Below are 18,035 nucleotides of genomic sequence, written 5' to 3'. Positions count from 1 at the left end.
CATTTTAAATGCATGACTTTATGATGGACTTTATGCAGGATTGTAAACAGTGGTTAAAAATAAGGCATGGCTTCCTGGCTTGTTCGTCCTCTGCATTGTGATTTGTGTGTTTCTATCTCTGGTAATGCAGAAGCTCAATTACCTGCTGAGTCTTGGCGGGTATCCACATGCTCTTTTTGGACAATACTCTTCACTGTGATTGATGTCTCATGAGCCTGAAGCTCTGATTACCCTTGGACTGGTCAGTTTGCTGGTATTTAAGGAAACATTAGGACAGTCTTTCTACTCTTACACATCGGTTATCTCTGTCTCCTTCTTAATAACTTTGGCATTGATGGCAACAGGGTTTTTTTCTGCACTGGATGTTTAAACTTAACAGAATTGTTCACCTCCAAAAACCCAATAACACTAGTCAATATGATGATTGTTTATGATGATTATTGATGCATTGGAATTATCGTAAATATTAGTTTCCTGGTTAAAAAAATTGTACACAAAAGCCCTCTCAAATCAAAATTTGAATGCGATGAGCTCATAATCCCGACTTCAGAAGTGGGAAGTAGGACATTTACGATAGCTGTGAAGCCAGCATATTATATGGCAAGATTGAACAACATACAGTGCTAGAGTGAAGATAAATAGTGAACAATGACTTAAAAAACTTGCTTTTATGGTGATTTTATGGATCTAGGCAGTATAAAATCACCATCCATGTTTTGAACATTATGGAAAACAGAAGCTTTTAATGGAACAGTTCACCCAAAATTGAAAATGTCAATATTTACCCATTCATGTTCCAACCGGATATTTTGAAAGTCAATGGGGACCAAACAACATTTGTGTGTGTGTAAATATATAAGTTGAGATGCCAATCACTTTGATCAGCCAATCAGTGTTTTCAGGATATCATTTTATGGACAACAAGTATCAAAATATCTTCTTTTGTATTCTTCTTTTAGGTTACTTTTTGTGTTTTTGAGTGAACTAAAATAGGTTTGTTAAAAAACAAAATGACATACTTTGTATTAGTGTTGAAATTGTTTCCGTCTTTCATTTTCATGGTTATGCAGTAATAATGTCACTGAATAAGTATTTAAACAACTACTGAACAAAAGAAGCCTGAACCAGACTGACTTGTTCATTTCAGTAGCAGAATCGGAATCAAAGCGCTTTAAGTCTTAGTTCCTAAAGACAAGTGACAAGCCTTTTGCTAATTTGCCTTAGGGAAAGTAACCCTTCAAGGCTTATGGATCTAGTTCTTGAGATGTATCCGAAGGCAATACTCGACTCGACCTTGTTGAAAACCCAGAGCAACCACTGCGATGTGACTCACAGTTTATTTGAACTGGCTTATGGGATCTGTCAAGACACCTGTATCACACACTGTATGACTAACATGTCTAGTGATTACATCAATGTGAAATATGCATTTGAAGAGCACAAAGTCACTGACAGGATTCAACTGTGGGAAGCAGAGGAAGGGGAGGTACTGTACTGGATGTAAGAAACGTGTGCTAGAAAATGCATGGACTCTGAACTGCATCCTTGTAGCTCTTTAGCCTGTTTTAGTTTAGTTATTCACTAAAGAGGAAACAAGATTTAGATTTTTGTTGTTAAAATTGAACTTTAACACTCAATTGAAGACTGACCTGTACTTTCGTTGGCATCTAGACTGCCAGCCAGCTGCTCCAGCAATCGCGCCCGCGCCGCATTTCTCTTGTGCTTCTTGCCTTCATAGTGTTGCTGTGCCATCAGTGGGTTGTTGAACCAGGCGCCACACAAGCAGCAGTACTTGCCCGCCTCTCCGTGATTGGTCAGCGGCTGCCACGTTGGAGGGGGTGTGTCTGTGGTCTGAGGGGTGGGCGGGGCCGACTCTGCACAGAACAGAATAAACTTCCATCAATATAGCATCTATGAGCCAATTCAATATCAAAACAAACAATAAAGATTATTTTGAGTGCAGCTGAAACTACCCTGCTGGCAAACACACCGATGGCTCCAAGCCTGATCTATGCAGGTCAAGAGAGGGTCAGCACATGTGGAGATGAAAATTCACCCCTGAGTTAGGTTACCTTCCTCCATCTTATGAGGAAAAAGCAAGCAAATGGATTGATCTTCCAGGTGACACTCTCAAAGAAACCATGGGGATTGTTACCATGGTTACCAACCCCAAATAGCCACAGGACATGACACTGCCGCAGGTTAGAATGAGCTAAACACACTATGATTGTTTACTGCACTTTCAGAGGCCCATTGAAGTAAAATTGCAACAGTTTTTTTAAATCAATGAAGTAATGCTTAAGAGCTTTTAGGTTAAAAGTAACAGAAGTTTGCATTCTGTAAATTATCATAGAAACAATGCACTGAATCTACAAGCATACACACAACATGATACCATCTATCTATTTATGAAGAACACTGCCACATTTTGATCAAAACAGATGGCAATGGTGTCATGTTGTGTGTGTATATAAAATACACACACACACACACACACACACACACACACACACACACATATATATATATGTGTGTGTGTGTATATATATATATATATATATATATATATATATATATATATATATATATATATATATTGGACACTGGTCGCTAGGAAGTTGTTCATTTAATTTAGTTGATTTGTCATACTGTAGCAACCAAGAACACATACAGTAATACACCTTTCTGTTATAACCACCCACTTCTCACTCGGATGAGCATGATGATTTATATCACTGTGCATGGATCACTTAAAACCAGCTTTCAGTCTGACAAAAAATGCTTACAGACATTAGGGTTGGGTCAGGATGCCTGACTATGTCACAATTTGGTTTTGTTTCATGTTCTTGTTTCATGTCTATCATGTGATCCCCTGTTTAAGTCATGTGATCCTGCCATGTGTTCTGTGTTGTCAAGTTGTCATTGGTTCATTGTTTCATTGTTCACAGGTGTCCCTTGTCTAGTCATTAGGCTTGTGTGTATTTAAGCCCTCATGCTAGCTGTGTGTCCTTGTCAAGTTTTGACAAGTACTGTTGGCAAGCGTTTTGGGGCCTTATTTATAAAACTTTGCGTAGGATTTGCGTCAGAAGTGGCGTACGGATGAAACATAGGATGTGCGTACGCACAGAAATATTCGGATTTATAAAACCGTGCGCACGCACATCCTACGCAGTTTTCCCTTAATAAATCACAATCAATTCTAAATGTAGCGCAGCTTTTGCGGCTTCATGTCACGCCCATAGTTGCCCATAAATAGACCGTGAAACGCCCACAAGTTAATATTCATCGATTGCGAAATCATGGCAAACACAGAGAGGAAAAGCAAGAAACGTAACTTCACTCACGCGCAAGCGTGAAGCGCATGATCAGCCATTGTGCGTCATTACGCATTGTGATGGCATCATGGCATTTTATTACCATCCATTTGATTGCATCTGACAAGTTACAGATGTGTTATGAGGATGAATTGCATAACATGCTAATATTATTGCAGAACATAAATATCTGTTATGTGTTAATTTGCATTTCTGTTGTAATCTTCATTTGATTTTGTTTGTTTTACACTGCAGATCGATCAAACGGGTGTTTGTGTAGGCTGTTAATTGTAAGACTTGCTTTGTGAAGTCTTCATGTTATTTATGAGACGCAGTATTGCCATTTCTTTTACACAACGGTCTACAGTTTCACACACTTTCACGTGTTTCTTCCATCTGCCGACGGTGTCGCCATTTCTCATTTCACCCGTTTTTGTGCGTACGCCTGGGTCAGAGCTTGCGTGAAGGACCGCACATTTTCCCGTCAAGTTTGCTTTTTATAAATACCAATTATTGCGTAGAGAGCGGCGTACGCCTTCTTTTGTGCGTACGCAACGTTTATAAATGAGGCCCCTGGTCATGTCTATGTTTTGAGTTAATGCCACGTCATGCCTTTGTTTTATGTTTGATCATGCTTTGGAAATAAACTACACGTGGGTTCTCTACAAACTTGCCTTCAGTGGACATCCTTACAGAGTCGAATGGTGAATTTAGTGTACATGTAGTATTTTTTTAACAATGAATTTAGAGACTTCTCAAGCAGGTTTTTTTAGCATGCTGACAGTGTGCTACTGTTGATCTGTCAGCAAGTTAAAATCCTCTCCGAGAAGTTGCGACTCTAAATTAATCCGCTTTATCCGATACAGTCATCAAAGCACCGCTTTCGTGACAAATTCACAGCATTCAACAATACATTTCTAAATAATTATGAGGGTTTTAAAGAAGGTGTTTCAAGTTAAAAATAGTTAATCTATCTCTAGACCCATGCGTTTTGTTTCAATCTCTTGTGCTCCTTTCAAAAGCAAAAAATAATGTGGTGTAAACATCCTTTCGGCATCTGATCAGGGTCTGTTGGACATCTTAAAACTCTGCATTTATGGTTATAGTGATTTTCATTGTGAGGTTCCTGGATCAATATATTTTGATGATCCAGGAACAACATTCCTGTCTAAAAATGTTGTCCTATCTCTTCTCCTAAACCTAACCCTTAAGTTATCCCTAAAGTCAGAGGGAAATGATAGTTGAATAACGTGTAGAAGGACCTAACCCTGGTTGTAAGCCTAAACTTGACAGAAACTGTAAACTCGTCCCTCAAATCTGATTGGTTGTTTGGAAATTTGTTCAAGGATCAACAAAGATGTTGATCCAGGAACATGTTGTACTTGATGAAATCACATTCAATATATGCAGGGCTTCCGTATAAAATAAGTTTGCATATCCCTAACACACACATCTATGTATTTATTCCTACAGAGCATGGCATGGTGTGCAGAGGCAGCTGTTGTAGTTGAACCCCAAAGCAAAGATGGTTTTACAGCTGGAGTGACAAGAAGAGCAGAAAGAGACGAGGGGCGGACAGGTAAAAATCTCAAGGGCAACTCAATCACATCCGCTTCGACTGTCAGCACCGATCCTCGTCTGATGAGTTTTCCCAAGCGAGCAGCACTCTGGATTTTCATGAAGGTTACTTTTGACTCTAATCTTTCCTGAAACCCCCGTTCTACCACTTTCTCTTTAAATTTGTGGAAAAGTCCTTTCATATTGGTTCACTAATACTTTATAAAGCTGTCTACTGTGTGATCGCCATCTGAGATTCATCTTTGTCACAAAAGACTAAAAAAAAACGAGTCAAAAGGGAGCGAATAACCCACAGAACTCTGACTTCAGTGAACTGTGATGATTCTCCCTCTCACCATTGAGAGTATGTTATAATATCTACTGTATGGATAACCAGACACATTAGTGGAATTATTCTAGAGGGCTGTAAGAAACACTACCCTGCATAATTGAAATCATTCCCCCCTTATGACAGGAAATGAAATTCAATAGTCATTGACAGGCTAAAGATAGAAACACATGCCACATATTTGTCCTGATACCTGAAGTAGACATTTGTAATGTGGTTAAGATCACTTTAAAGTGAACGTAATCAAATATGGGCAGAGAGACTAAAAACATGTTAAAACAAATTTGCCTCACACAGAAAACAGCAGCAATTTTAGCCCAAGTTTAGTGTTTATTGCCACCCACACTGATGACTTTCCAAACTGGCAAATATCCAGTGACAAAAGCTCAAGTGATTGAAAGTGTCCATTGCGAATCAATTGTTTTTAACAGTGCAAAATCCAATTAAGAGGTGGATCTGTTCAGGGCACAATGCTGATGGAAATGTGTAACACACATCAATTCAAAGTCTCTCTCTCTCTCTCTCTCTCTCTCTCTCTCTCTCTCTCTCTCTCTCTCTCTCTATATATATATATATATATATATATATATATATATATATATATATATAAAATAATAAAGATAGATAGATAGATAAATATATACTGTAGATAGATAGATAGATAGATAGATAGATAGATAGATAGATAAATTAGTTGATATACGCACACTTGTGATCAGTTGAATGTTGTGATATTGCTTGGCAACCATAAGCAATATGCCATGTTTACACCGGGTAGGTGGGGTAGGTCAGTGGTAGAGTGGGCTGAAGGTTAGTTAGGTAGATATGTGCATGGATCAATGGGCTGATATAGCTGCATCAGTGGAATGGCTTGCTCTTTCTTTTTCTTTACCATTTAAGCTCAATATTATTTTCGAGTTAGCCTATACATGACATTGACCCTGAGTCACACATATTCACTGCTGCCTCTGGCTCACAGCGCTGAGGAATGCAGCATAGATAGAAGCTTTTGAAAGGGAACGTCTCAGGTTACTTGACTGTAACCCCGTTCCCTGAAAAAGCAGGAACGAGATGCTGCACTATATTGCCACACTGAGGATGTGTTCATACGTCTCTTCAGACAAAGTTATAACTGAAGGCACACCTGTTGCACATTCCAGTATTCCAATTACGTCATTTTCAGAGGTTATCTAAGGCCAAGTTCATTGGCGTGTTTGCACACATGCTTCACAACCGGACACACACAATGGTGTTCCCATAGCGCTAAGCAACGAAGAATCTCGTTCCCACTTTTTCAGGGAACAGGGTTACAGTCAAGTAAACCAAAACGTTTTAGACTATTTCAGCCCTAGCAAGGATTTTTTACTAGTGGAAATGGCAATGACAATTTAATTTATATAGCACTATTTACTACAACCAAATTTAACCAATGTGCTTTACAACAAAATGACTAAAAAACCAATAGCACAAAGATAAAAATACAAAGCAGTTAATATTATTAATTGCATTATAAACATGTGGCAAACATAAGACAAGGACAAGTGTCAGAATTAAAAGCCTTATTGAACAGAGAAGTTTTTAACTTAGACTTAAAAATAGACACAGAAAAAGCCATTCTAATATAAATGGGCAAATCATGAATAAAAGCATGAATCACTTTCTCAAGGTTTTTAAAAGAAAGAAATGAATTAACTTTAGACAGAAGTCATGGTAACACTTTATTTCGATGGTCCCTTTTGAACATTCTGTTGACTATAAGCAACTTTGCAACTATATGTCAACTAACTCTCAGTAGATTATTAGTAGAATATCTGCTTAATATCTGATAACTCTTTATTGTTATGGTCCCCCAACAGACATTCTGCTTAGGGACCGTTCGGTATTTATGGAAGGGGCCACCGGAGGAAAATAGGGGAGGGTCATGTCTTTTTATTCTTTGTTGAGGGGAGGGTCATCCAACTTTTTTTAGTCTAGGGGGAGGGTCACCCAAGTTTTATATTCATTAAAACAGCAACATTTCAAAGTGGCTTGTTTGGTGCTATTTTTTTCCATTTAGCTCCATGTTGATCTCGCGTTATCAGCCCCCCTTCGATATCAGATGGGTCTGACCCAACAAAAATCCAGTTTGGCGCTGTTTGACAGTGTGCGCTTCAGTTCGCGCTTAGAAAAAGTGCATCATGTCAGAACAGAATGCCAAAGAAATGTTTACCCGGCAAAGCTTTAAAGCACGAGCAAATAATGAACTTTTGTTAAGTGCACAGTGTCCTGTGAGTAACTCTACCGCTGCATTAACATGTGATGTGAACGTACGTCGAGTTTAACAGTATTGGGACTGAGGCGCCAGAACTGCTGATAGAATGTGCGCTGTAGGGCAAAACTGCATATTTTAGTTTCCATTCTTATTTTGTTTCCACGATGTGTAAGATGTAGGGCTACTACCACCAGCCGCGGCGCTACCATTGGGCCCGGGTGGGCATTTAGGTCCGGGCCCACCCATTTTCTAGCCTGACTTCGTCATACTCATATTCTAGTCAGAATGTGAGTCTGATACCGCTCCATAGAGATTTGATTATGGGGCGTGTCTCAACCGAACCAGGAAAAAAAAAAAAACTCTGCACTCAATTGGATAGACCTACAACCAATCAGAGCAACGGAGTAAATGACGCATGTTTTCATTCATATTTTCAACCAACAAAATGTCGCGGCTCTCTGTTCCTCTTTTAAAATGAATGCGCTGTGGATATCTTCTATAACAGACGCGATGGCGGAATCTACACATGATGTTTCATAAACAAAGTTCGGGAGGAGCACGTACAAATAATCAATCCAATATCAACTTGTCATCAAACAATACCATGTCTAACGTTACCGAGGAAGCATATTCACTCTGTCAACTTACCTAACACTCCTTGACAGTTTTCAGCATCCCTCCACCACCCCGAATCCTCACTCTTGTCTTGTTCTCTCACAACCAGGAATACGAGTATGGGGGGGGAGTATGGCTACCGAGCCCACAGCCCTCTCCTCGGACAGCACGTCATATACGCATTTATTCTATCTGACTTATTTGTGTGAACTCGTGAAATCTTATATACGCATTTATTCTATCTGACTTATTTGTAAATGTGAACTCGTGAAATCTCAATTCTCCAGCTGCAGTCGTCTTTGTTGTAAACTAATTCAAATCAAGCGCTCTTTTGTGACGTGGGTGATTACGTAACCGCAGATCATCTGTCCATCATCGATTAAAGCCCGCCCTGGCAATTTGATTGGTCCGAACAATTTTTGTTCGGGCATAATAGCTCCTCAACGGAGCGAGTCCAGACCGAACTTCCCGACCAAAAAATTTTGTGGGCGGGGTTCGGGCTGGCACCCAGGCTACCCATTTTCTATAGCCTATGGTTTTGTACGTTTCTTCATTCGGATCTATTTGCGATGATCGATCCAAATTCTAAACAAACATGCTTCGTCCTTGTTACATTATTCATTAAGATAATAATTAATAAATGCACGCATAATTATCAGTGAACTTGATAAATGTTGCAGATATGTTTTACATGCATGCACAAACAAATGCCTTTCATCTTGTGTGTGCAAAATTCAGAATAAAATGAATGTGCAGCAATTTGTACAAATACAGAGTCTGTAGGCCTACTGTGTTGTTACCATTAAATAAGCTCATTTAGTTTCATTTTTGTTAAAATATAATAATGTTATTTTTTCATCTATGTTGATTATGAAAAGTGAACCGCACACACGAGTATATACAATATCGAGAGACATGGAGCGGGTCAGACATGATTTTGACCACTTAATTAAGTTTTGTTTTGCAGAAAGCGATTTTTTTAAGTGAATTTCGTTTTGTATAAATTGTATCTTAATTTTAATATATTTTTTATCAACCAATTGCCAAATACCAAATATAGCAGACAACACAATCATAGAGGCGCCCGCGTGGTCACTTGCACTGCTCGTAAACAGGAGCGCATCTCATCCTAACTTAACGAAACTCAGCATATGCCTCACATACATGAAATATATCTTAAGAAAGCTTGAAATGTCTTTTTAACAATTTAAAACGAAAAGAAATAGGCTACTCTCTGGTTATGTAATGATGTGCATTTCTCTCTATAGGCGTGTTCACTAGGCTACTACGGAGATGGCGATCGTCAACTTCATCTTTACAGCTGTTGTTGCTGTTAATAAACTAAAAATAATAGGCTTTTAATTTTATTAAACAATAAATTAAATGAAATTTGTTTATCAATATTGTGTGTGTGTGTGTGTGTGTGTGTGTGTCGAAATAATTTGTCCGCAGCTGCTCAAAAAAAAACAAAAAAAAAAACTGTCAGTGTTTTGTAAGGAAAAGGCAAATATGTTCAATATAGCAGGAGACATTTTAATTGTTTACTAATAAAACAGTTATTTTTTATGTCAGTGTCGGCTAGACAGATGAAGTTGACGACTCGCGATCTTCGCAGCGCTACCACATCTTTAAATCACTATTAGTAGGCTATTATTTAAGTTAACATAAAATACATAGACCTACACCACAAAAACTAGTTGAGGATAAATTCGTTAAAATTGGGCGATTCCAGTGAATGGACGTGACATTTGCAGTCAAAACTTAAAATAAAAATTCTCAGAAAATGCATTTATTTGAAACGTCTGAAAGGAGTCAAGACATTAGAAGAATATCAGTCACATGCGTTTTATATTTAATATGAGGGAAATAGGGGGAGACCGGGGACAGTTGCAACACTTTTTGCATTTCTCTCTGTTACTCAGAGACTGTTTGGACTAGCCCAACCAAATTTGTATATATTAAACTTGCATCTGTCTGCTAATTACCCATACCATTTAAAGATGATTATATATGACATATCGTTCACAGTATTTATTTGAATGGAAGAAGCCAGATGTTGCAACTGACCCCAGCCCAGGGACGGTTACAACACAACCCAGGGACGGTTGCAACATGATTAAAAATACCTTAAATTTCACTAATTAACTTAAGCTTTTTGTCTCAATGTGCATAGAATTTTGAAAATATTAACTGTTTTAGGCCTACTATAATATTATAGTATTATTTATTTCAATAATATTATTGTAGCCTATAATTTATTTACAGTATTTAGTCATATTTATCAAATAACAGTTATTGAGTTTTGTTTGTTCATGTGTAGAACATAGGCCTACATAGATTCGGTGTGCAGGAATTACAGATGATATTCAATCTCTCCATATTTCAGTGTCAGACAGGAAGAATTGAACAATTTGCAATGCAACAAACTTTTATTAAACATGCTATTTATAACTTGTTGCAACCGTCCCCGACCCTATCAGCCATGACAGAACATCATATTCCTGCTAGACACACTGACTTTTACACATGCTAACCATGTCACTTAGAAGTCAACAAAACAATAATTCAAACTAAGTAAGTTTTGATTAATTCATACAAAATTTCAGGACAGTATGACAAAAATATATCTCATGAAAAAATTTACTTTCATACCTCCAAAACAAGTTTTGTTCAATAAATGCAGCAGCAGATGTTTAATATGTCTACTGTCTTTTTGGTGGGGGGAGGGTCTAACTGTGCATGTTCAGTGTGAGTATCATCACTCTAGCTTGTTTCTGATTGGAGAAAAATGACATGTTGCAACCATCCCCTGTTGCAACTGTCCCCGGTCTCCCCTACACATGTGACGTGACACAAACAAATCTTTAACTTTTAGGTGGCAAAATATTTTTTAGTAGCCTAATTCTATAAATTACACTTTGCAAACCAAAATATATATATACCCACCGGATGAATATCGGCCTCCACAGAAAATTAAATTTTATATTATTTTTATTTTATTTTTCGTGTTTGCATTTATGTGAAAAAAAAAAAAAAAAAATGTTACCGACGTGACAGTTCTCCATTACGCACGGACATGACTGCTCTGAAGCGACTTTAAAAATTGCACAGAGACCTCAAACAGAAAGCACAAAGCCTTTCTTTAAAGTGAATTTCATTTTTTTAATTAATTTTATCTTAATTTTAATCAATGTCTCATCTGGATTTAATAAATAAGAAGTAGTCTAAATATAGTAGAAAATAGATAATCATGACACGGAGGCGCGGGCGAGTGAACTGGACTCTTGTCTCATAAATGAACCGAAACTCAGCGTAAGGTATGCTACTTGCCTCATAGACCTGGGAAATATATAGACAGCTTGAAATGTCTACTTTTAAACATGCAGAACAATTCAAAACGAAGGAAAACAGACTGCTTTCTCCTTATGAAATGTGCATTTCTCTCTGGCGCGTTCTGAGAAGATCGCGACGCATCGTTAACTTCATCTTTGCAGTCGACACAGAAAACACTTGTTTATTAATAAACAATTAAAATGTCTAGCTATATATGACATATTAATAATCATTACTTTTGCCGGTTCTTTGTGACAGCTTTTAGATGCTTTATTCGCAACGCCACCCACATGTTGAACGAGTCACACTGCATCAGCACCGAAAACATGATTTTTTTTTCAAATCTAAAATAAAAAATCGTGATACGAACCGAATCATAGGTTTGGTCTATCGTTACAGCCAGATGAGAAAGCAAGAGTTTATGGTTTAAAAAACAAACAAACAATGGCTATCTGAACATCTTTGCCAAGCGCAAACCAGTACAGAATTAGGCTAATCAATAAATTATCGGGGAGGGTCATGCCTTTTTTCACAATCATTTTGGAGGGTCATAGAAAAAAATATTGCTGGCGAAGGGAGGGTCATGTCTTTTTTGACAACAGATCTCAAAACTCCTCCGGTGGCCCCTTAAATAAATAACGAACAGTCCCTTACTATAAGTAACTTTGCAAGTATATGTCAACTTATTCAAACCCTAACCCTACCAATCTACTAACACTCTAATGAGAGTTAGAAGACATGTACAGTAGGTGCAACGTTACTTATAGTCAACAAAATGTGTTAAACAGACCATCAAAATAAAGTGAAACCCAAACTTTTTTTTCACTTTTTAAGGTGAGACACTACAGGTGAATAGGGTAAAAATTTAAAATAATAGATATCACCATGAAACTTTCTCAGTTGATTACTTACACAAGTATATCAAAAAAATATATTACAAGTTTTAGAAATTTTTATGTTTAATTATGCAAATTAGGCATTCTCTCATTAAATATGCACAATTTTGCATATATTTTCTGTAGATAGATCTGAACATATGATAAAGCCAGGTGCAAAATTATTTTTTCATTTTGTTTACACACAAGATGAAAATAAAAACTTTCATTACCTCATGCTTTCATTACCTAGGGAATCAAAATATACTGTCCATAGCCATAAAAAATAGATTTTCGCCATATTTTTTTTAATTAAAATGTCACATAAATCAGGCCAGGAATGATTTATTAACAAATCACTCTGAAAATATCTTCAGAATACTGCTAAGTGTATAACTGGAAAGTTTGGTGTACATAGGTGCTACATAGACTGAGATGTTTCTACTGGAGAATGACAAAAAACTCATTTTGAGAAAACTGCAGTTAAAGATTTAAAATAGCTCTAAATGAGAAATTGTCTTTAGCTTTAAATCCCCCTTTGGACATTCATGATTGGTTACTGATAGAAAGGAAATGCCCATATTTGGGTTACATAGCATTGTGCAGGAGACTCGTCATGACCGGTCATGACAGACTTCAGTGAACAGACGGATATCGGCGTGTCGCGTTGGAATACTAACTTCCTGGTAAATTCAGGAGAAACTTACTGCAGCAAGTAAACAAAATGTAATAAAATAAACATCTTAATGTATATTTTCAACGTTTTTTTTATAGCAGCTTGAAAGAACACATATTGAAGGAGTAAACTAGCCCAAAATCTCAAAACTGACCACTGCATGAAAATCGATGTTTTTGCCTGCCGTGTCTCGCCTTAATAGACATGTTTTAAAAGCATTGCTTATTTTTTTTGCATACATTTTTGTTTATTTTTCAGAGAAAATACTAAAATGACCAAGACAAATACTGAATATCTTCAAAACTCTGTAAAACACACTACAGTTTGGGGGCATTTCTAAACAATATAGGCATTAACATTAACTGTTTTTTAACATTGATAATACTAAGAAATGTTAAGCACCAAATCAGCATATTACAATGATATGGGAACTAAAGGAAACAAAACATCCACTTAGTGATTGTTTGCTTACTGCATCCTTATCACAGTTCTGCACATTTAACAGACTCTAGACTTAGCTACTCTACAATACTCAACAGTGCAATATTATTGTGGCAAAGGGGGCGTGGTTCAGCGAGGTCTGTGACAGGAGAGACAGAAAGGAGACGAGCGGGTAAGTGGGTCAAGTGCAAATGACAAACACCTGTGTCTCGTTTCAGTAATTGGCGTGAAGAGACCAGATAAAAGCCACCTGGGAGATGTGAAGTGGCAGAGAGGGACTGGCTGAGACTCGTGAACAGATCTGGTGGAAAGAGTTGGACCGTTTACAAAGCTCTGAAGAGCGCTGGTGGAAAGAGTTAAAGACTGAGTTATGAGAAGTGCCCGCAGCGTGGATTTATGTTATTGTGTGATCTACTGTTACTGAAATAAATTCACGAGTCTCAGACAAGCCGACCCCGTCTTCTTCCTTCACCATTCATCTGAATCATACTACAGTGGTGCCGAAACCCGGGAAGGAAGAAGCAGCCCCGCCATGTAATCTCCGTCAGGGACACCACTTTCAGATGTCATCTCATCCCTCATGGTCCTCCATCAGGAACAGCACCAGGCCTTACTGGACATGAGTACCGACCAGGAACGTCAGTTCCAGGCTATTGTCCAGGCCCAACAGGAGGACCGCAAGAGGTTCCGGAGCTGGATGGACCGGGAGGTTCAGGGAGGCCTCGGCGCGCCAGACCACTCCCACCCACCTGCCGTTGAATAAGATGGGGGTTCAGGACGACCCCGAGGTCTTCTTAGACCTCTTCGAGAAGACTGCAGAGGCAGGTGGGTGGCCACGGGACCAATGGCCGGTGCGCCTCATCCCCCTTCTGTCTGGTGAGGCGCAAGTGGCTGCCCAACAACTGCCTGTCCGGAACCTCCTGGTGTTCGACGACCTGAAACGGGCCATCTTACAGCGGGTCAGCCGGAGCCCAGAGCAACATCGCCAGCGGTTCCATTCCCTGGGTCTGGGCGAAAGTGGCCGACCCTTTGTGATGGCCCAACAGCTCTGGGACTCCTGCCGCAAATGGCTCTTGGCTGAGGCAATCATCGACCGAGTGGTACTGGATCAATTTATAACTCGCCTGCCCAGGAAGACCGCAGAGTGGGTCTAGTGCCACCGCCCGACGTCGCTGGACTGATATGGTAGGATCATATGGTGGCGTGCCCCGGGGTCGCTGAACCCCTCCCAGCAGTCTCTCTCTCTCCTTCTTTTTTTTCTCCCTCAACCCCTACCTCTTCCCCTTGACCCGTTCCTCTCCCCAGGTCTCGTCCTCCAGGCCTGCCGAGGATGTGGTGGGTCCTGCCTGGACTACGCTGGTGGCCTGCGAGCTCCGCCCGGGGGGGTGGCCTTGAGCCACTTCCTACCACTAGAGTGGAGGGTAGGTCTAGGCCGGCCTGTTGGCGTTGCGGGGACCCGGGGCATTTCACTGACAGATGTCCGGTGATGGAGGTGGGGACAATGATCTGGGTCCCGGATGTCCCACAGGCTGCCCCCAGTCAGGCTGGCTGGTACCAAATACCTGTGAGTATTAAGGGGGGTACCTATCTGGCTCTGGTGGATTCAGGATGTAACCAAACCTCGATCCATCAGAGCCTGATTCAGCCCGAGATATTGGATATGAGCTGCACGGTTCAGGTACGGTGTGTGCACAGGGACGTGGTGAAATATCCTATAGTGACCGCTGTAATCCATTTTAGGGGACAAAGACATAATGTAGAGGTGGCAGTTAACCCTCTGGGGTCTGAGGTGTTGTCTGGGCCTGGAGGTGTTCTGACATGCTCTGACATTTGTGCTTATTTCTGTTACTTGTGACATTTTCATGGCTAAAGTCTGATTACACTGTATTTAGCACAAACTCTGCTACAATAATATGTCAGCAGCATGTGTGTAAAAGTTTTGTAGTTTTGAGATAATGACGTTTATGCGTGGTTTGTGAAAATACAAAAAACAATTGTCACTGAAATAAGGCCATGAAACCCATACTGATTATTTCTTCACAAGACTTTTGAAAATTGTATGACGTAGCCTAGAATATTTGCTCCAAAACTATGTGAAAATCACCCTGACTGCTCATTCAGATAAGACAATATATTGATTTTAAAACTGTAAGACGTGTTTTGTGTGAGAAAGCTTTATGCGAAGGGGCGGATCACCTCATTAATAGGCTGAGAAAGACAAAGACCCTCCCTAATGGCCCTATTAGGAGCTATAAGGCCCTGTCATTCTGAGCAACCTTGCACAAAGAATGAGGAGATTAACCCCCTGGGGTCGTCGGTATCGCCGGCGATACCAGCTCGCTTTTTTTTATCAGTGTAAAAGAGACTCATAAATACTCTGTTGACTTTGATTTTCCATAGGAGTTTCATACATCAATCGATTCTGTTAAATGTGTATTATTTTTGTGTATACTCACAATAAAAAAGAAGTGTTGTGCTTTTTGCCAAATAAAGAAAAATAAACACGAAGCGAGTTCTGCCTTCTCTCTGTCAGTGTAGTCCATTCTGAAACGTGTCCGAAAATGAACAATAACTCAGCGAATGCTCAGTCAAACAGACATAAAGACAAACAGACATGAAGCTTGAATTCTCTTCTTTTAAATGAAGTAATTTATATAAAAAACAAATATTCTCAGTTCATGTAATCTGTAAGAAAAGAGCGAGACGTCAGTCGTTCTCATCTAATTATTTTTAATGTGACTCCGCCCACGGAGAGCGCGCGCTATTCAAACGCAAATGACTGAGGCAATCCTGCAAACTTGTGAACGCCTCCATATCAGCTCAAGAAAACACAAGTTTAATCAGATCATTGTAGCCTACTTGTTTACACCGTCTCGCAGCGCTGTGAGGAATAATAATAATGGAAAATGTACCTCAGAAGTTCGGGTATTTCGAGGAGCAAGGATCCGACTGAGCTGAGGAATACTGTAGTAAGTTTTTTTTCCTTCTCAAGTGAATCGCGTTTCTGTGTGAATGAATGAACGGCAGCTGCAGAGATGCGCGCTGTTTACCACAGCTCGCAAAAAGACAGTTTAAATTTTAAACGCGTTTCTGTGTGTGAATGAATGATGATGTTTTAGCAAACTGTATTGCTATACTGAGATGAGTAAAAATCGACTGAAATATGTTGAAATAAAATGTAGGCTATTTGTATAAGCAACGTATTAAACTGCAAATTAACATTTATATGACCTAATATTTCATAAAAACAACGTTACAGTCAGGCGAAATATGAAAGACAACATTTTGTTGACTAGATTTGGGTAGTTTTTACTGTAGAATATACTGCCACATCAAATAAGCTTTTGTTTAGCAATTTCTGCTCATATGTTATATATATATATATATATATATATATATATATATATATATATATATATATATATATATATATATACATACAAAAGTCATCAACTAAGATGTTAGCTGTTCCAATGTTGGCTATATTCAAACTAATGAATACATATGATAAAATGTAGGCCTATAATCATTTTTTTTACAAAGAAAGAGTACACTTGAAATATTGTTGAAATTGTAATTATTGTTGTAATTGTAACCTTTTTAATAAAATAGCAAAACATATTTACAAGATAGATGTAAGCAAAATCTTAAATGGTCAATATAAGTCTTATTCTAAATATATATTTTGTCCTTGCATTCATTCTTGTGGCTGAAGTGTCACACCTGAATGAATGGCTCATTATGCAGAGTCATTACGCATAATGGGTGGGACATTGTATTCTCAGGTGTAAACCACTCCTCGTTCACGCCCCCCTCGCATATTGGCTTTCCAAGCAAAACCTGTCTTATAAAACAATACATTGATTTAAATTGTGTGTGAACGATTAGGCAGGATGATTTTCACATCATTTTGAATCCATAACTCGAAGCGACAACATTCATTAGTCAAAAGTCTTGTTGACACATATTTAGTATGTGTTTTGTGGTCTTATTTCAGAAACTTTCATTTTTATTTTTTTTCAATAACCACGCATAAACATTATTCTCTTAAAAATTCAAACATATACATGCATGTTGCTCGCATATTATGGTAGCCCTGTTTGTGCTATATAGAGTGAATTTACACCTTTGCCATTAACATGTTTATAAATAACTGAAAAAAGCACAAATGTCACAGCATGTCAGAACACCTCCAGGGCCCAGAAAACCCCTCAGACCCCAGAGGGTTACAAAAAGAATGGCTGTTTGGATTTATTTACAACACAACATAATCCAAAGATACACAACAAATGACAAAAAAGCACATTATTGAAAACAATAATCCAAAGACAGAGACCTTTGTGCCATTCCTAAAAACATTGTACATACCTTTAATTTCCAAGGTGTTTGATTTTCACTTTACCATGTTCATGTACAGAGACTTATGAGAATGTTGAAGTCAGCAGGACTCAGTGCAGCATCTGGGCCCTGAAAAAAAAAAAGTGAACATACTGATATCAGTATTTTCTGGTTAAATTTGCTTTTTAAAATTCACAGAACACACACACACACACACACACACACACACACACACACACACACACACACACACACACACACACACACACACACACACACACACACA

The 18,035-nt window shown here is 38.7% G+C and overlaps 1 protein-coding gene across 1 annotated transcript in view; it reads right to left on the bottom strand.

Moving 5' to 3' along the window:
• The window catches only part of LOC307148710 (zinc finger matrin-type protein 4), a 126,310-nt gene that overhangs the window by 49,142 nt on the left and 59,133 nt on the right, over nucleotides 1-18,035 (bottom strand). Inside the window, 1 exon segment of the mRNA XM_079854425.1 lies at nucleotides 1,650-1,874. Coding sequence (XP_079710551.1) covers nucleotides 1,650-1,874 — 225 coding nt within the window.

This window comes from Squalius cephalus, assembly GCF_949319135.1.
Source record: "Squalius cephalus genome assembly, chromosome: 21".
Classification (NCBI taxonomy): Eukaryota; Metazoa; Chordata; class Actinopteri; order Cypriniformes; family Leuciscidae; genus Squalius; species Squalius cephalus.
The sequence above is the reverse complement of the archived record's forward strand: the minus strand, read 5'-3'. Positions and strand labels throughout refer to the sequence as shown.